This window comes from Nematostella vectensis, chromosome 11 (genome assembly GCF_932526225.1).
Source record: "Nematostella vectensis chromosome 11, jaNemVect1.1, whole genome shotgun sequence".
Classification (NCBI taxonomy): Eukaryota; Metazoa; Cnidaria; class Anthozoa; order Actiniaria; family Edwardsiidae; genus Nematostella; species Nematostella vectensis.
The window spans coordinates 12963943-12984674 of NC_064044.1; the positions used below are offsets into that span (position 1 = coordinate 12963943).

Here is a 20732-nt window from a genome sequence, read left to right on the forward strand (position 1 = left end):
ACTTGCAATAAGCCTTGACCTTCAAAATCAGCTTTGGGAACATCCCCCCCCCCCCTAAATTTGATAGGTCGATGGGACATTGTCAGAGGGCAATCTGGCAGTTTTCTACACAGGGGCGGATCTAGCTTTTTGCCAAGGGGGGTTTGACCCAAAACTTTTCGTCATTATTTTACCTTCGTAAAGATCTTGGAATGAAAAGATACAATGAAGACAGTAAAAAAAAAGACAGCCCAGGAAGGGGGGGGGGGGGGGGGGGGGGGTTAAACCACCATGTTCGCTGATACATGGGTACTAGAACTATATTCCTTTATCAGCGAAACAGAAATTAGCGGGTAGTCTCTTTTTCGCGCGTATTTGGCTGAGAAAGCAAATTTCCGGGCTACGTGCAGGGTTTTTTTCAACGAGCAAGTTTAAAAAACAAAAATAGTAAGAAATCTTCTGGAGATGGAGCTAAATATTGCAAGGTCAACAGGAGAGGTAAGAGAAATGTCATATTTGGTTAGTCAATATTTATTTGCTGCGTTTGGACTAGTTTAAAACATGTGCTAAGTTTCTATCTTAGTTTCGCTTCAGCGGGGAATCCCCCGACAAACAATAGCACCGTCCACATGTGAGAGCAATCATACTGTGTTGTTGTTCATTCAAATTTAGGTTACAAGAAATAAAAATAATCTTTAGAGCATATTTACTTACAGGAAGCCAACAAATGGTTCATGGGGATTTTTCCTGCGTTAGGAGTGTTTTAAAATCGCTTTGGAAATTCGTTTCTTATTTTAGCGTGAATGTTTCCAAAAATGGAAAATCTTTTGAGGGAAAAATCCCTTTTAACAGGGATCGCATTTAGGTTCTTCTGCAAAGAAGCAGCTAGAATAAACACAGGGTCCATTTATTTTACTACTCGTGAGATTTTGTAATGTTTTCCGCATGACATACTTCAGCAGCTGAGTTGAATCAAAATATAAATCGGGCCCTTGGTACCCTGGGTACCAGAGTCTCGAGCTTCGTTTGTTTATTATGCGTCCTTTCCTGACTACGAGGAGCGAAGCTTATACCTTTAGTCTTAGTCAACTATATTTTTCAAAGAAAACCTCACTGTTTCCCATTGTATCTGCACGAATATTGCGACTCAAATTTGGCTTTTTTTTGTTTATTTAGCTTTACTACGACATGAGAAAGCGCTTTCGAAGCAAAAAAAAATCAGGTTTCGTTATTTTTACGCGCGCGCTAGAATAGCATCATTTCAAACGAGCTCGCGGTGTTTTTGGATTATATTTGCAATCACAATTTTTGTCCTTGTTGCCGTATAAAATCACTCCCAAAAAGCTCGCCGTTATTGCCTTGTGTATACAGAACATTAGTTTCAACTTCAAAATGATCAAAGTTAATCTACGGCTCTGCTTTTTCGATATTTACGGAGTTCTGCACTTGACGTGGTCTGGGAATGACGACTTGGACCAGGTCAGTGCCTTTTATACTAGTATACCGCGGGTCCTTGTTTAAAGTCAAATCTATCTACTTTGTTTGCACTGTGGAGCCACAGTTTGCCCTTTTAATTCTTTGATGTTAATTTTGGGGCAGCAAATCATTGATCCCCATTGCACAAAGCGCGAGTGTTCCGCGGAGGGGACCTTGAGTGCGCTCAACAAATGATTTGCACCGCTCTGCCGATCGGCTTCGCCCCATGATGCATCGGGGCCACGGTGCGACCATCACCTGGTCCACGCGCGCCTCATCCTCGTTCCCAGGGTCCCACCCTCCCCTACCCCAAGGGGGATATGAGAGTTGGATGTCATTTTGCTCGGAAAAGAACTGGTTGAGCACGAAAATAAAACAGTATTTTATAATTCTATAAGTTTATTTGTAAGAAACTAAGAAGATAACTAACTATATATATACTTTTCTTTGCTATTCTTTGCTTTGTGGAGATGTCACGAGTAATACTTATAATCTACATTCCTTTCGTCCTGTCAAGTGGGCGGACGACTACTTCGTATTCTTATAGATACTGATTTACTGATTTACCAAACATTGGTACTCAACACGTCTTTACTGGTGTACGACTAGTCTTATATTAGCATGGTTATATAATATTAAGGGCGCGTTTCTTTTCCTATCATTCTGGAATGGGAATGGTTGGCAGAGAATGTTCAGAATGGCATTCGAGTCATTCTGCTACAGTTAGCAGAATGGGTGGAATGGTCTTCATCCATTCTAGAATGGAAACGCGGGATAATCGAACGCGCGCTTTTTCTATTCTAATCATTCTTATTTCGGAAACACGAGTAAAAAAACGCGCTCTTAGTATCCTGGTTCAAAGCCTCGACTATATGTACATTACTTCATAAAATGGATATATTTGTTCACAACACCCACCCGCTATTTCCCCCCCCCCCCCCCCCCCCCCAAGTACTACCGCTGCATACAACACAAACATCGGATCATGAAGCCCAGGCCCCGGTGTACTCTTTGCAAACAATAGGGTAATTTAGATCCCGACGCCGGCAAGAGGACGCCGCCTCGCGCACGTTCGATTGCGCTCGCACGCTAATTTTTGCCGGCGTCCCGTCCTGAAGAGGAAGTGAAAAAGCATGAAATGCCGTCCTGAAATGGACGCGACGCCGGCAAGAAAAGCGTGCGCGCGCAATCGAACGTGCGCGAGGCGGCGTCCTCTTGCCGGCGTCGTGGATCTAAATCACCCTAATATGAGATGATGCTGTGAGGTGCTTCGCTGATATATCCCTCACCACACCAAATATCACCGAATATCACCAAATATTATTCTCGCGTCGAAAAAAGGAATGGAGTGGTGAGGAAGGCGACTCCTAGTTAAATCTCGTCGATCCGACTTGCGTGACGCGTGGTTTCGTAGGCTATGGAACCCTATGCAAATGAGTGTTCAACCCAGTAGTGAATTAAATCCGCTTGAATCAGGGTGAATTCCAATCCATCATACCGCTAAAACAGCTTTGTGGGGCCCTCAAAACTACAAGTGTATAAGCTACATGTGCATAAGCCCCATGTTTCTAAAGCCCCGTGCAAACTGCAAGGAAATGTCAAAATAAGAAATGGACTTTCCGACATTGCCTTTGTCTTTGTGGTCAGTCGAGCAAGAATTCGCCAGCAATGCTGGCCGGTGCTGGCGCAATTTGCACGGGGCTTTAGCCTTGGCGACAACAAAGAGCAAATGTCTTTTTCAAAGTATTTATCACGCAATAAGCCTCGTACATGAATAAATAAGGCAAGACACTAAAAAGACTACGAATAATAAGTTAAATACACGTTTTGCAAGGGAGAACTATCGCCAAGATAAGCCTGATAGCCGAACAGTGGAAAAGCCTCGCCAAATGCAGGAAATTTCCTTCCCTTAACAGAATTGAATACACCTAGTAAAGAATATGATACCGAATCAACCCGTCCAGACGTCGAAGTTTTTGCCTTGGTCCAGCTCCGGTGTTTATTTATAAATGACGGACTGCGCCAGGAAAATCTTCAAATCAATTACCGTATCAGCTCTCCGTTAAAACCCCCCTCTCATAAACTAAGATACATAAAATATAACGTAAATCCCATCCAAAAGTATTAGTGTCTCTTGCTTGGCTTAAATGAAAAAGGGACATCAAATTTCATTGCTAATGCACAGACAATTCATAGATCCGACGCGCTCACGAATATCCAATCAGAAAGCAGCAAATAGAAGCCAGCGAAGTGCAACCCAAATGTCTCACAAAAGTCCCACAAATTGTACAACACGTCGGATGAGGTCTGTGAATCCTGCTCGGGTTTATCTAAAATAAATACGTTTATAGGGGTTTTCCTGCGACTTGGAAAATAAAACACGGTCACCTATCATGATGGATACTTGATTTGTTGTCCAAGCTTGGTGAAAATCTTGTAGAGAAGCATAGAAATAGATAACTACAAGTTTGGTTGTTGAATGGAAACGACCCGAATCCAGCTCGAAATACAAAAACTTGGAAATGATAAAGATAAAGCGGTGCTTTCTTCGGTAGGTACTATGTGTTTATCTGCTTTCAAAGCTATTTTTGTCAACTTGCAGTGATTTAAGTGCGGGGAAAAGTAGAAGAGAATGCCGAATTCGCAGTTTACGCCTGCCTTTAAACTACAAGTTTTATCGGCAAATGTCAAGATTTATAGCAATAATACAAACGACAGTCTCATCATTCTTATATGTAACTGAAGTTCCTAGGATAATATCAAACACAAGTTTAATGGTAGGACTTACACTGTTCTTGTACTATGTGGTTTGTTTGCTTTTTGTTTTTCGTTTCTTCGCAGAAATTTTACGTGTTTTTCTGCAATTTAAGTCCCAACTCTACAGTAAAAGTTGCCGGTCAAAGAAAACAGGACTATCACTTTCTACGCTGACCAGAAAATGCTTATTTTGCTTGTCCAGATTAGCAGAAAAATATCTCAAACCGATCTTTTCGCCGTCGATTGCCGACTTTTTGTGGGGCATTTGTGAGACCACATGGCTGTTATTGCATCATCTCTTTCCCGATTGGCTATTCGTGCGCGCGTGATTGACATGTCGGATCTATGAATAGGGGACGCTAATGACATAAAAGAAAAAACATGTTTTTTCTCTTATGTCGTTATGTCCATGTCGTTATGTCGAAGATAAGAGTGCGCGCGCCCATGTCGTTATGTTGTTATGTCGCTAGTGTGCACTAGGCATAAGAGATCATGTGCCTTTTTGGGTGGAAAACTAGCGCGCGCGCAGTCTTTTAGCGGAAAAAAACAGTAACAAAAGGCAAGTTATTCAGCGCTTTCAAAACAGCCAGAATTCCTTTTTTTTTTTAGAAATGGTTTAGTTTCATTTAAAGATTTTATTTTTTCGTCGTTCTCTGGTGTGACGGGTAATTTCTGATTGTTTTGAATTTCTTCTGATTGTTTTGAATTTGCCACCCAGAAAGGTCACGTGATCTCATAACGCATTGTCATATACACTACATACCATACACACTGTCATATATAGCATGTGAGGGCCAAAATACCTAGTTAAAAAGACGGGGGCTTTTTAAGCCACCCCCCCCCCACCCCCTCCAATAAGCCCTTCCCTTTTAGAGACACCAAAAGAAAAAAAAAAACGCGAGGTTAAAAAAGCTTCTGCAGTGATCAATATATCCGGTCATATGGTGTGTATATAAGGGCGACCAGATCTGTTGTTTTTTATGTTTCCTACAAGTTTTACTTCCTATGATGGCGCCTGCGCGGGGTGTGGCCGGTGTTGTTGTTGCGAATGGTGGTGCTGCTGTTGGTGGTGTTGATGTGGGCGGTGATGGTGATTGTCCTTTCTAAAACGGTACTTCTCGATCACTTCCAGCAGCCATTCCTTGGTCACGGGGTTTCGGATGCTTTCACATACACCTGAAACAATAATAAATCTATCTTAAAAAAATCATGAGATAATCCACCCAAATAATACTTGAAAAGTCTCTGTTAACGGCCATTTAGTCACCCTAGCAACATAATATATAGATTTAGGCATTGCCTAAAAGCTCCAAATGACCAAATCATTGCTTCATTCTCGCTTAATAATTTGAGATATTTTAAATATTATTATTATATTTCTGTTTTTGACGATTTCAACGATTTCACAAATCACGCGCCCAATTTGTTAACCCCCCTTCCCCCCACATAACACGCACATAACAAGTTTAGCTGTCATACGATGTTTCGACGTCAGGGTAGTTTTACTTTTACCCCTTGACACCAACATGACACCTACCGAGTTTGGTTGTCATACGATATTTTTTTAATGAAATATAAATACTTTTTATTTTGATGACGTCAGCATATTTGTGCTTCTAGTGACGTCATTGATGACTTCAAAATCAAGTGACTATATTGGTGCACCCCCCTTGACAGGTTCATGACACATACCAAGATTGGTTGTCATGATGTTTCGTTTATGAGATAAGAATATTAGTGACGTCATCGATGACGTCACAAATCACGTGACCATATCCGTGCACCCCCTTGACACCAACATGACACCTGCCAAGTTTGGTTGTGGAACAATGTTTCTTTCAAGATATATTAATGTTTTTGCTTTTAATCACGTTTTTTGCTTTAAGTGACGTCATCGATGACGTCACACAACACGTTACCAGATTGGAGCACCCCCTTAACACCAACATGACATGCCATACGATGTTTCCTTCGTGAAAGTTTGCTGACGTCATCATATTTTTGCTTCTAGTGACGTCATCGAAGACGTCACAAACCACGTGACCAAAGTTTTGCACCTCCGTTGATACATACATGACACCTGCCAAGTTTGGTTGTCATATGATGCTTTTGGGGGACTGACGGACGGACATCGCGTCACGAAAACTCGAGTCGATAGGTTACTAATATTTGTTACCATATTTTTCTTATTAACCACTTTTTCTTAGGTATTGGGCTCCGCTCACGCGGCGCTCCGCGGGGAGCTCCGCTACAAAGTGCGATAAAGCCGACACTACTAGGCTCGGTTTAACTCTACACAAAGAAAATATTGGCAAACTATTTGCAGCATTAAAACCCTTAGATCCAACTTGCGTGACGCGTGGTCTCGTAGGCGCGTGACGCGTGGTTACGTGTGAAACTGTATGCTCATCTTAGTAGTGAATTAAATCCGCTTGAATCACGTTGAATTTTAAACTATCCTTCACCTAAAACAGCTAAATTATATTTTTTAAACTATCAAATAATTCAGAAAAAGTTGTATTTGGAGAAATGATGCGAGTTTTGAATATTTATCACAAATACTAAACAACCCACGGATCTACGAATTACAAAGCCCTTGTAAGCAACGGAAGGCACAAATGTCTAAAAACCATCTAAAAACAAAGTTCAATACTTGACTTACCAAATTCTATCTAAAATATCGGTTGGCTTCCCTAAACCAGCCGATGGAAATGGATGCTTTTTCACACTAGAATGATACAATGGCGGCTGGCAGAGGCTTTTAAAGGCCCTTTGAAAATAGCGCTAACATTGCACCAGCATTACCCGCCCAGCAATGCTGGCAATGTCGGTACACCATTTGGTGAGTGCTACTTTGTAGTTTGCAAGCATTCCCTGTCTTGTGATCAACCGACCAAGCGGTGCTATTAGGAATGGCTGACGGTGACGCCATTTACACGGGCTTAGCTGTGCAGCAACCAAAAGGGTTGGGAGAAGAGAGACAGGGACGAGGCGCCCGCCTAGGGGGGGGGGGGGGGGGGGGGGGTAGGGACGAGGGAGTGCTTCCTTTACCTACATTCACCCCATCCATCTCTCAAAGCGCGCGGGGTCCATCCCTTATCTTACCCACCCCTTTGCGCTTGCTACGCAGGCTAGGGCTTTACTAGCCTAGACAAGCGTCTCTCAACGTTAGAAAACCGGATTGAAAAAGCTTCACATGCTTCCTGGGGAGAGCAAATTTATTTTTTAAGCGGGGGAGGGGACAATACCATATCCTTGAGCTGCGCGTTCGCCCCCCCCCCCCCCCCCCCCCCCCCGAGCGGCCTAGTTTCTCTTCTGGTGCTTTCTGGGCAAAAGCAACGCCCGTGGAGCAGGCTGGGGTTTTACCTTGTGCCGTGGTATAGGCATTAGCGTGACTTTTGTCCTCACGCACGCGGAGGAACTTCCACTCCTTGTTATCCCACGTGCATTCGATTACTCTATTATTGTAGGCTTTGAGTTCCTTTGTGACCTGAAGGCAAATCACATGCATGTCACACAGCACATTCAGGCCAAAGGGAATCTCGTCATATATTACATAGGAAACAATAAAAGGGCCTGTTACTCAATAGAAGACGTAGTATGCAATGCATCTGGAATGGGTATCGGGTCACACATATGAATGACGTATGTTTAGGAGAATGTGACCTGTTACACATCCCGCGTCACATATGAATGACGTATGTCTATATGAATGTGACGTGTTACACATCCCGCGTCACATATGAATGACGTATGTTTAGGAGAATGAGACCTGTTACACGTCCCGCGTCATACATGAATGACGTATGTCTATATGAATGTGACGCGCGTCACATATGAATGACGTATGTTTATCTGAATGACGTATGTTTTTATGAATGTGACGTGTAACACATCTCGCGTCACATATGAATGACGTGTGGTTATATGGATGTGATTTTGCAATCCTAATGCTATGTACTGTAGATCTCATCAAGTGTGAAACAATATATTATAATGAAGTAAAACTAACCTTTATTTCAGCAAAAGGTCGATCGAACCCTCCCACCATCAGATATCCCACACTTCGCGGTAAACAGCTAAAAGGAAAGTGGAAATAAGCCATCTGGAGGGCAAGCATGAGGAAGAGCTATTCTACTAACCGGGAAAAACAATCCCCAAATCTTTGTTATACATACAATCTTTAAAGAGTTTACTGGTGTAGTGTAAATGTAGAGCTGTGGTCTACTGACTTTCTGTCAGGATAAAATAGATACAATCCTAGACTGAACTAGCCCTCAACTGGTACCTCTTGCCTTAGTCACTGCGCTATGGAATTCTCCAAAACCAATATCAGCCCTTACCCCTCTTGTTTGACTGTGGCGATCTTCAAGATGAAGTCCACGGAGTTCAAGGTGTGTGGCTTCCACTTGAGAACAGACGCTTGCCTCCCCGGTAGATATGGCTACAACAAGATGCGAAAATGCGGCCAGTGTTAGATGCGAACATGGCAGTGCTAGATACAAACATGCCAGTGTTACATACAAACATGCCAAAGCTAGATACAAACATGCCAGTGTTACATACAAACATGTCAGTGTTAGATACAGACATGCCAGTGTTACATACAAACATGCCAGTGTTTGATACAAACATGCCAGTGTTACATACAAACATGTCAGTGTTACATACAAACATGCCAGTGTTACATACAAACATGCCAAAGCTAGATACAAACATGCCAGTGTTACATACAAACATGTCAGTGTTAGATGCGAACATGGCAGTGCTAGATACAAACATGCCAGTGTTACATACAAACATGCCAGTGTTTCATACAAACATGCCAAAGCTAGATACAAACATGCCAGTGTTACATACAAACATGCCAGTGTTATATACAAACATGCTAGTGTTAGATATAAATACGACATTGCAATTTATAAAATGCACATTATGTCCCATTTTATAAACTTGAAGGCCAGAATAAAGCCCCATACAAACAGCACCATCATCAGCTAGCATTCATGGCGAAATCTCGCTTGACCGACCACAAGATAAAGGAAATGCCAGTCGAGCGCGAATTGGGGTCGGTAGGGCCGAATGGGGCTTAACACTGATATCGCTTATTTCAGCAGTTTTACTTACATCTTCAGCAGGGTTGAAAATCAGACCATCGTTCTCGTGTGTGAGTTTCGGGACCCAGTGCTCTAAGATCTACAAAAGGAGCAAAAATACATGTATTTAGCGTTAAAAGTCAAGTGGAAAAGACATGCAAGTAGCGTTATAAGTTCTCACCCACTTCAAAATAGAAATATACAATAGAAATACATAAGCCAAGCTGTGCGATATAGAGCAAACGAGAAAAAGTGGGTGCAAAGCTAATAACAAGGTTGGGCGGGGTGCGGTGTGGTGGGGTGAGGTGAAGTGAGTTGAGGTAAGGTAAAGTGAGGTGAGGTTAAGATGACGTTAGGTTAAGGTGAGGCGATGTGAGGTGAGGCGCGGTAAGGTAGGTAGAGGCAAGCTAAGGTGAGGCAAGGCAAGGCAGGGCGAGGAAAGTTAAGGTGAGGTATGGTAAGGTAAGGCAGGGCAGGGCGAGGTAAGGTGAGGTTAGGTACAAAAAAGACGGAAGAAAAAAGATAAGGTGAGGTGAGATAAGGCGGGACAAGGTAAGCTAGGTGAGGTTATGTCAACAAAGAAGGGCGAGGCGAGCAGGTGTCATATCATACCATACGTAGGGCGAAGTAAGGTAAGGTGGTGTTCAGGGAAGCAAGATTGGGGCACCTCGAACAGGCGATTGGTGTGTTTTACTCACCCACGCTGTTTTCTCGAGAGGGAAAAACTGCTTAGCTCTGATGCTAAACGGCTCTTGCGTCTTGTTCAAGAGACCCTGTTGTACCTAATAAAAAAAAGGAGAGCATGTAAGATCAGAAACAAACGTGCACCAGAGTTCTCTTAAAGGACATGCTGTACCTAATGACTAGTAGGCCAGAGAGCATGTGAGATAAAAAAACGTCTTTGACCTTGAAGATGACTTTTACACATAATCACATCATTTTGTAAAATCCCAATTTCCAGTTCTTACCGCTTGGTTTCTAGGCACTTCGATTTCCTTGTGAATGCACAGCATCCTTGTGTCGTGAGATGTTTTGCCAACGTCCTGACCCTAATGAAAAAAAGAAAATAAATGTAACGTTATTTTCCAAATGCTTGTTTTAGCACCCAGCTTCCGATAAGCTTTAGTCCACCCCTCCCTTCCACCGAAAATATAAGAATGATCGAAGGTAAGGTAGTCTCCCTCACGGCCTTTCTGGACTCGTCACGCTAGGCGGTGCTGGCAAGGGACTAACTGCAAGGTTTTTATGTTTCGCTTTTTTTATAAAACAATGAAAGAAGCATGCTGGACTATTTGCCGAAGTTGTTCGTGTTAATGTTTAAATATGATACTTGAAATGAATACAAGACAGATATTCCAATAGAGCTGAATCTGAAATCTGAATTTTGAACTAAATACCCTGCTTCTCGGGCCCAACAAAATAAAATAAGCGACCAGTGCGCTTATGCGAGCAGTAACTGTACATCAAAGCAAGTTGCACAAGGTGCATGTCCTGGGACAATCTTTCCAGGTACCTGGAACTTGATGATGTCATAGGCCAGGTAACGGGGATGGATTTTGTCTCCTTCTTTGTCAAAAACCATTTCCTAGCAAGAAAAAAAAATAACCATTAAACACGTCAGATTTAAAATAATAATGAAAGAAAACGTAGAGCAATCATCTTCTCAAACAGGCAAAATCAACTGAGATCTTGCCAACAGTTTCCAAATGCTAAACTTCTTCCCATTAGCTGTTAATCACATTTCAGTTCCTATAAAAGAGTTGCTTTTTATCACCTTTTTGTGGTTTAAGATGGCGTGCTTGCAAAAGGAAAATATAACAGGGGTTTTGTTTATGAAGCTGTTGTACACTTTGTCTTTTAGAATTCATGCAAAATCTCTGAACAATCACTCACTGTACAGTCATGTTAGTAGGACTAAACAGAATAGTAGGACTAAACAGACTTCAGACAAGCTGTAGAATACCTAGGACAGGTTGTCTGCATAGGCTTGTTGGAATAAGGTACATTAAATAAATCAACACAAGGTTAAAAAGTTATCATTCACGCCAGACTGTGAAAATATTTCAAGAATTAGACTTTGTTGAAGACTAATTCTAGAAACATCAGCAAAATTACTTCGTTATCACACAGGCGTAGAACATATCACTTCTTCTTGCCCAAAATTCGCTATTAAGGTGTATTTCAAAAGGATCATGGAAAATAAACATATGCATTCCTTACTCCATCTATCAGTGTGTCGAAGATGTGCTCACGAGGGTTCTTGCGTTGCGGGAATCTGAACTGAGGGGCGGAGAACACGGCATTGTCTCTGTCAATCAAGTACACCTGCCCCTCCCCCACAACTAGCATCATATATCTGAAAGGAAAAAGAACTGAGTCAACTTTCTTTGTCGGCACATCCCATCTCTAATAGACTGATCTTTAAAAATGCGTACCCAAAAAAGCAAGAAAGGACATTTGTATTGTAGAAGCGCCTATGTCTCTTTTCTGCTGCTTTCTGGACAAAGCATGTCTGCAGAGAAGGCTAGTATTGTATAATGTAAGTGTTAACCATATCATAGACAGATCTTGAATTTTCAGCAGCTACTAATGTGGATCGAACTTTATTTTATAGTACCAGGTTTGATTTACAATCTTTTCTTCTAAAGTTTTAAATTTTTTATGCCGGCTCAATTTTCATGATTCAGTCACAATGTTGTAAACTAGCAAAATAGCAATATATGTAATAAAAGAATCCATTACAATCAGCAGATTTGCTACTACAAACATCATTCTTAATACAATCGGCATGCTGTATGGTAAACAGCTTTCTTTTACATGATTATTTGTCCTCTTATTTTGAATGAGAACAATAACAAATATGCTTTTCACAAGCAAGTGCAAAAGTCGGCCAGTACGAAGAAATAACTAGCTAGATTTGAACTAGCCTGCGTGCAGCCGGAAATAGTTCCATATTTTTCCGGCTGCACGCAGCCTAGATTTGAACCAGCCCAGAAATTTGAGCTAGTTAAGAAAAATAAAACTCGTTAATTTAGAAATATTTGAGCAAAGGGGAAAATTTAACTACAACAGCTACTACAGATTATACACTGACGACAAAGAGTTATGACAGACCTTAGAAGCGCTAAGCCCTCTGAGGATCATAGTAGTAAAGCGGGGACCAAATTGATTTATTAAAATTAGTGCATACCGCATAAATACAAATTTTGATTGGCCTCACCTTGTACCATCTGCCTTCCAACTGACTCTGTAGTCTTTTTCGTGGAGAAAACGGATGTTCTGTCTATCCATAGACACTGGTTGAGAACCAGGGAAACCGTTACTAGAAAACCATAGAAGAAAACAAATTACCAACAATCTCATATAAGTAAATGTTCTGAATTTTCTTCTACAGCTAAAGCAAGAATATTATTAGTAGAATGTCTTGGCGATTATTATTTTCCTGGATTGAGACTTGGATTTTTGGGATATAAAAATTGTTTGCGTATTTTAGGGGTTTAATTACCTCATCTGTACAAACATGTGAAACAGCAGAACCAAGGTGGAAATTGGTATAGGGGGGAAGTGTTAAGAGATAAGAGTATCAAATTTAGTGTCATGTATTTCTTTAGGAAGGGAGGGGAGAAAAATTTTCATCCAAATAGTATTCATGGGGTATTTATTTTTAGGCTATCACTATCCCCCTCCCCCCACCCCCAGCCTCATGCAAACTTTCAAGTAACCTTGGCCCTGACGTATCTGACAGAATAGAATACATGTTATGCTACCACTTGAACTTACAGCTCAAATTTGCACATTTCTTGGCACATGTCTTGGATTTCCTCACATTTAGGTGAAGGCACAACTTCAACCCCATCCACACCATCAACAAACTTGGCAGCCTTAAAATAACAAGTCAAGCAGGTATCAACAGAAACATCTAAAATACACCCTTTACAGGTATACACCCATTTAAAAAAAGTTGTCAGTGCAAAATGGGAATGGCGGATAGCAAATAGCAGTTCTATGGACATAAGGAACCATGGATCTAAATTATATATTTCTAATGCCTTCAGAAAACAATATGTATAAATGGTATGATTATCCATTAATTTATAAATATTAAATATTTATCACCTTCAATTTATGAAGAATTAGTACCCAAAAGCGCCTTAGTGTACAGTATACTCTCTTGATATTTGTAATGTTTTACTTGCATAATCCTCACATGTCTAGAGAGTTCTACAACAAGTCTCCTTGAACAAGCCAACTGTGAATACATCTTTTATAATTTAATAACCTTCAATGGGAATCCTGGTGCCTTTCTCCTTTTCTTTCTCCTGTTTCCCGGCCCTGCATTATTAGAATCCTCCTCCTCTCCGTCTTCCTCATCCTTGTCGCTGATCCCCTCGTCCTCATAACACCAGTCTGGGAGTTCAGGTGCAGAGGGGGGATCAGCAGAGTCTCCATACCGCCGACTTAGCTCATTCAGATACTCCTGCTTGTAGATTCCAGGTGGTCGGTTCTAGGGGGATCATATTGTGTTAATTCAACATAATGTACAGTACACCTACAGCATAAACATTATAACTATAAACCTAGAAACATGTATGGAATGTTTAAACCAGTCATTTTCAAGATATCCAAACAGTTCACTAGAAACATGTCTCAACATGTCTCAGTGTCTGAATTCTCAAGTCAGATTTGTCAGACAATAACAAACATTCCACACATATTTTAGGTGTTTACATGTTTACTGGTTGGGCTGTAAAATGAGGTTGCATTTGAGAATGTGTTGTAACCCACAGTGTTTGATGGATAATGCACAAATGACTGTATCCTGGTCTTTGTGGCCATGTGACTGCACCTAACCAAGAATGCTATAATTTTAAACCTGGAGTTGCTTTAATTCACTCTTATTTGCTTATTTATTTGATAACCATGAAACAGTGACACATGGATTCTTTGAGGGCAATGTTTTTTTTTGGAATAGCGGGTGTGTGAACTTTACACTCTTGGTTATATGCCTGTAAACAGCGTGGCTTTCAAATACCAGTATACATAATAATTTGGACAGTATCCAAAGGGAGCAAACAAAAAATAATAATGCAGAGTGTAGGAATTGCTCAAAGTGCAGTTATGGTGGTTCTTGGAGTTAATTCTCAATTATTTACATGGTGATGCATTATCAATAGCGGATCTAGGGGAGGGTTTAGTGGGTTTAAACCCCTCCCTGTTTGGGCTGCCAGTAGTAAGCCATATGTAACAAATAAGAAACACCCCCCCTTCTTTGTTACTGAGCCAAACCCCTCCCTTTGGCGAAAAGCTAGATCCACCCCTGATTATGTTTTAAGTATTATAATTGAAAAAAATAACTTGAAAAAAACTAATCTAAATTTGTTACTATTTACCTTAGTGAAACACTCCACAGCTGCTTCAATGCTGAAATAAAGAGAATGAAGATCAAAATTGTCCCCAGTAAATCTTAAATGTAAAGATTTCTTATCTCTTTCTTTCTTAAGTTTCAGTTTGCCTCTCCTCTTCTCCTGTGATGTCCAAGGTAATTTATAAGGGTACTGTTTATACAGTAGGTTGCATAGATATAATTATAAATATCCATCACTACTGAATTCAAGGATTTATAAAAGGCCCAAGTGTTGTTTGTCCATATAAATAACCAACACAAAATTAACTGTGCCTTTACGAAGCCAAGTGTACAATAGAAACATGGTGCAGTGCTGGGTACAATATTCAAAACTAATGTAGTTGTGAGTAATTGTACTCTACCTCCAATCCTCCTTCTCAACTAGGTAAGAAATAATAAGAAATCCAGTCCGGTTGAAACCATGAGTACAGTGAACACCTAAAATGTGGAAAAAGGGGCACAAGTGTCAAGACGCTGTCGAGGAAAATGAACCTAGAAATTATAGAAAAAATGAGATGGGGGGTATATTTTTGAACTAAGGACAAGTGTCTCCTATTGCACAGAGTAGTAAAGAGGGATATGGATCATGTTTGGCCTTTTAAATTGTTAACTCACATTTCTCAGACATCAAAATGGACAATTTCACTTTTCTCGACAGTGAAAAATGGCCAAATCTGGTTTTGAAAAAGTACCCTTTACCACCCTGTATTGCATAGCTGTCAACCTCACTTTTGAAAAAATCTTGAGAAAATACAGTTATACTATAAAAAAAAATAAATAAAGAAATACCTCTCTAACACTTGCGGCTGGTCCAGCTTCCCCAGCATGCATTATCCCTCTTTTATTGTCCACAATGTGCTATGCAATGGTGCCCCCCCCCCCCTCAAAAAGTTCCCCTCCCGCCCCCCTAAATCCTGGCCACTTGTCTATTGTGTGAAAAGTGTTGACTTTATATGTACAGTAAAACCGGTGTTATTCCCAGGAATGACTTGGTTTTTGTTTGGCATGCTAATTAAATATACATCAAAGAGTACATACTGTATCATAATCATATCATAAGGTCTATGGAGGATTGTTGCATGGCCAAAACATTGCCCCACAAAGCAGAAGTATGGCTTAATGTTGTAAAAAAAAAAGGAAAAACTAAATGAAGAAATAAATAAATGAAAATAATGTTGTGAAATAATACCTATCAATTCGCCGGGGTTTTTCTCCCAGTATCGACAGCATATGTTGATGAAAAGCTGAGTCTGTTCTGGTGATGGAGTTTCACTATGGCTGAAAAAATAAGAATGCGATCATACAGCTGGATGCATCCCCAAACATTACATTATTGGAGGAGGTAGCTTTCTGATAAACTTTTTTACCCATGTATTCTAGAGATGCTAATTAATGTAACATTATTGTGGGAGGTAGCTTTCTTATCAACATTATTGTAGAAGGCAGCTTTCTTATCAACATTGTTGTAGAAGGTAGCTTTCTTATCAACATTATTGTAGAAGGTAGCTTTCTTATCAAAATTGTTGTAGGAGGTAGCTTTGTTATCAACATTATTGTAGAAGGTAGCTATCTTATCAACATTGTTGTAGAAGGTAGCTTTCTTATCAACATTATTGTAGAAGGTAGCTTTCTTATCAACATTGTTGTAGGAGGTAGCTTTGTTATCAACATTATTGTAGAAGGTAGCTTTCTTATCAAAATTGTTGTAGGAGGTAGCTTTGTTATCAACATTATTGTAGAAGGTAGCTTTCTTATCAACATTGTTGTAGAAGGTAGCTTTCTTATCAACATTATTGTAGAAGGTAGCTTTCTTATCAACATTGTTGTAGGAGGTAGCTTTTATATCAACATTATTGTAGAAGGTAGCTTTCTTATCAATATTGTTGTAGGAGGTAGCTTTGTTATCAACATTATTGTAGAAGGTAGCTATCTTATCAACATTGTTGTAGAAGGTAGCTTTCTTATCAACATTATTGTAGAAGGTAGCTTTCTTATCAACATTGTTGTAGGAGGTAGCTTTGTTATCAACATTATTGTAGAAGGTAGCTTTCTTATCAAAATTGTTGTAGGAGGTAGCTTTGTTATCAACATTATTGTAGAAGGTAGCTTTCTTATCAACATTGTTGTAGAAGGTAGCTTTCTTATCAACATTATTGTAGAAGGTAGCTTTCTTATCAACATTGTTGTAGGAGGTAGCTTTTATATCAACATTATTGTAGAAGGTAGCTTTCTTATCAATATTGTTGTAGGAGGTAGCTTTGTTATCAACATTATTGTAGAAGGTAGCTTTGTTATCAACATTGTTGTAGAAGGTAGCTTTCTTATCAATATTGTTGTAGGAGGTAGCTTTGTTATCAACATTATTGTAGGAGGTAGCTTTCTTATCAATATTGTTGTAGGAGGTAGCTTTGTTATCAACATTATTGTAGGATGTAGCTTTGTTATCAACATTATTGTAGAAGGTAGCTTTCTTATCAACATTGTTGTAGAAGGTAGCTTTCTTATCAACATTATTGTAGGAGGTAGCTTTGTTATCAACATTATTGTAGAAGGTAGCTTTCTTATCAAAATTGTTGTAGGAGGTAGCTTTGTTATCAACATTATTGTAGAAGGTAGCTTTCTTATCAACATTGTTGTAGAAGGAAGCTTTCTTATCAACATTATTGTAGGAGGTAGCTTTGATATCAACATTGTTGTAGAAGGTAGCTTTCTTATCAACATTGTTGTAGGAGGTAGCTTTCTTAACAACATTGTTGTAGGAGGAATACATACAAATATTTACAGAACATCACTTTTTAGCTATAGTTTATGGGTACTAATAATAATTTCTAATACAGTATTAATTAATAATCATCTATAGTAACTCTTTAATACATACCCTCGGCACTGAAGTTTGACATGCTTGATGCCAGTGAGCCTCTCAAGTTCATTCTTGTCATAAAAACGATTTGTGTTTGTCAGGTCAATAATCAAACCTACTTTCACCTGTAAAAATAAGCAGATTGGTAAATATTAGGATAAGCACATCCTGATGAAATTATGACAAAATCAATTTGATATATTTATCCGTAACAAAAAAATTGTTTTCTAATTAATCCAGAGGTATAACAATTTAAATTGTTCAATTCAAAACCTAACCTTTTCGCTATGTTACAACCTAACCTTTTCGCTATGTTACAATACTTGGGAGGCCTGTGGTTGTACATCAAAGTGAGGCTCAAATGGGCAAGTTTAGTGGAGAATGCTATGGTATGAAGTTTTACATAAATTTCGAGAAATGTTGCTGTCTTGTGTGTTCTGCTGTTTCGCAGTTTTTTGTGGGAAGAAGCAATGTGCATTCCCATTGGAGCCTCTCTTTGGTGTTAAACCACAGGCATCCCAAGTACCTGCGGAAAGTTCTATTGTGGCAGGCAAACAAAACATTTGTAGTGTAGATTTATATGTTTATATTATAACAAAATAAATATCATATCATCAATCACACAAAAGCCAGACACATACACAGGATTTGCTGAGGGGGAGGGGGTGCACAGTCATAGGTATCATATTAAATAGGATGGTTATTTGATTACCCTTTTAGTAGCCAAGGGGTGTGTGCGCAAATCCTGGCTATGCTACAATACAGCACACCAATCAAAGCATGCCTTGCTAGAGTTGCTTTTTTTATACATACCGTACATTGTATGCTTACTTTGAGTGTTTGGAAGTAAGAACACAGCATAGGAAGCTGGAAGCGATTTGCTTCTGGGATCTGATCATCATATCTGGAGCTGAGTGGAGTTTTGAAGGCAAAGAATCGATCTAAAACAAAAATAGGAACAATAAATGGATACATATAACAATTTCCAAGTTTGCGTCCATCTGTTGGTAAAATAATACACACATACATACACACCATAATAAGAAACCCCAAATTTGGATAATATATTATTTTTAGAATATCCTTGGCGGGGACTTTATAAGAATGCGCACTCTTACTGGTTCACTATTTCGCAATAATGGGACAGTATTCACCACTAAAACTCAGTCAATTTGTGAATTAAGGATGAAAAAAACCTGCTTTTAGCACCCGAAATTATTGTGCTTCACATTAAAAAGGCATTTTTGCTAAACTTGATTTAGATTCATTGTTCTTTACGGAAAATCAGATTCAAACTCTGTGTTTTGACAATATAACTCCGAAATGATTTTGCAACATGCGAAACAAATTCAAAGTTTGCTAGAATTTTATTTGCGATATACAAATGCAGCACATTCTCACTTTATACGAAAAAAAAACGACAAGCTATTTAAAGTTTAAGGACTGCATATGTATCCACACTCAGGGAAGTATTTTAGTGAATGTACCTTATCGTCTGTGGGGGATTCAAAGCAAAAGAAATAATTTCTATGATCAAATTTGGAAAACGACTTCTTATATTGTCTACATTGGAGGCTCTGTATTTCGTGATGGTTAAAAGCATTGTGTGTAAAAACATAATTGGTTTGGTGCCCTCAATGTTCAGAGCCAGTTAAATCTTCAAAAAGATAGGAACATCAACAACTTTCAGAAGCGATACCTTGTTAGGTAAACAAAGTTGGAAATTCGATAAAATAATTACAGCAAAATGTGACTTGTTCAGTCCCCGCCAAGTATATACTAAAACAATCCACCGCTATTTACTTCACCTTCGGCGAAGAATTGTAAAATATATTCTCTATTTTAAACAAATGAACGCAATTCCAAATTATGTTCAATTGCCTTCATTTGCATAGGAAATATAGTATATACCCAATAAATGCTTTTATAGTGCTTATAAAGGCATGCTCTTGGCGCTTAACATATAATCTAAACCACTATTGTTACTTTATATAAAAAATTGTTTTTTTTTATCAGAATAATCATAAGTGGCTTTGTATATATTATTTTTTTATTGCTACCAGTCTAATGAGTTGAATAAAATTACTGTGGCCGACCTATAAGAGTTCAGCTTTAAAAAAGCTACCCCTCCCCCTACACTTTCAAGCTTTACCAAACAACAGACGAGATGCTATATTCAAGCCTTCAATCTAAGAATCGAATTTTTTACAAAAGCTACATGCAGTCTGTTGAATAGACCTTTAAAAAAATTTTATCTACTTAGGAAAGTTTAATTCCGTGATGAAATGTCAAAGTAGCAAAATGACCGCAGTAGATTTAAGTATTTTACAACAACAACAAATGCCGAGACGCGAAAAAGTTTTCTTACCTACGTCGTCTTCATAAAAAAACACACTTACTCAAATAATTTGTACCTTCTATTGAACATTCCCTAAACCTAATACAGTAACCTACGGGTCGTAAGAACTTAATAGGAATTCAATTGACTTTCAAACCGACTAATAACAAACGGATCTACGCTATATATTGACATTAGTGAGCTTACTTCACAGCTGCAGTACGTAACTTACTTACCTGCGATAACTTGGCTTTTACGGGGACAATTAAGCCATCTAGGTGGAATAGCCATCTAACCGTTTCTTTTAGTGTATTAAGGTTGATTTCTGATTGCTTATTTTTCCTGTTTACTGGTTTTTCGACGAGTTCTTGGTCATTTTTCGCGTACGGTTTCCTTTTCTTTTGTCGCCGGCAGCCATATTTACTGCCAGGCTAATGCGCACTTTTATTGCGCATTGTCTTATTGTTTGACCGCTAGATACTCTTGAATGCGCGGGCGCTTTCCTGCTAAACTCGAAGAGAGAGAGAGAGATAAGAGAATAAGAAGCAAAAGAGAGATAAACAAGTTTGAAATAATGTCTTAAACATCAATGATGCAACGACAACTTTATTTTCAATCTTCTCTTGTGACTGGACAGATAAAAAATAGAAAACGGAGCGATTTCGAATAAGTTTTCAGGTTTCGTTATTTTCACGCGCACCGCACGCTGGAGAATAGCGTCATTTCAATCGAGCGCGCGCTGTTTTTGAATTAAATTTTCAATCAACCTTTTTGTCGTTGTTGCCGTAGAAAACTGCTCCCAAGAAGCCCGCCGTTATTGCC

The 20732-nt window shown here is 39.3% G+C and overlaps 1 protein-coding gene and 1 long non-coding RNA gene across 2 annotated transcripts; one reads left to right on the plus strand and one right to left on the minus strand.

Moving 5' to 3' along the window:
• The first annotated feature begins 253 nt into the window (after positions 1 to 253).
• LOC125573926 lies at positions 254 to 9196 on the plus strand. The gene is made up of 2 exons (XR_007314276.1): positions 254 to 477; positions 8236 to 9196. It is a non-coding gene; the product is annotated as an uncharacterized LOC125573926 (long non-coding RNA).
• On the minus strand, positions 4821 to 20361 carry LOC5511796 (mRNA-capping enzyme). Its single transcript, XM_032381154.2, has 18 exons — positions 20147 to 20361; positions 18404 to 18513; positions 17591 to 17697; positions 15902 to 15990; positions 15075 to 15150; positions 14699 to 14729; positions 13588 to 13812; positions 13089 to 13189; positions 12529 to 12630; positions 11529 to 11664; positions 10822 to 10893; positions 10277 to 10357; positions 10007 to 10090; positions 9340 to 9408; positions 8556 to 8656; positions 8225 to 8291; positions 7579 to 7702; positions 4821 to 5388 (listed from the first exon to the last, which is right to left on the minus strand). The coding sequence occupies exons 1-18, from the start codon at positions 20199 to 20201 to the stop codon at positions 5216 to 5218; spliced, it is 1803 nt and encodes a 600-aa protein (XP_032237045.2). The 5' UTR covers positions 20202 to 20361; the 3' UTR covers positions 4821 to 5215.
• Positions 20362 to 20732: the final 371 nt, after the last annotated feature.

Bases quoted from the DNA above. Each gene is read 5' to 3' on its own strand.
- LOC5511796 (XM_032381154.2), bottom strand. From the start codon at position 20,201: ATGGCTATTCCACCTAGATGGCTTAATTGTCCCCGTAAAAGCCAAGTT. The intron at 14,730-15,074 runs GTAGAGTACAAT...TCTTTATTTCAG, and splicing joins GTTGAGAAGGAGGATTGGAG to CATTGAAGCAGCTGTGGAGT. The intron at 8,292-8,555 runs GTAAGGGCTGAT...CTTTCCTTTTAG, and splicing joins GCCACAGTCAAACAAGAGGG to CTGTTTACCGCGAAGTGTGG.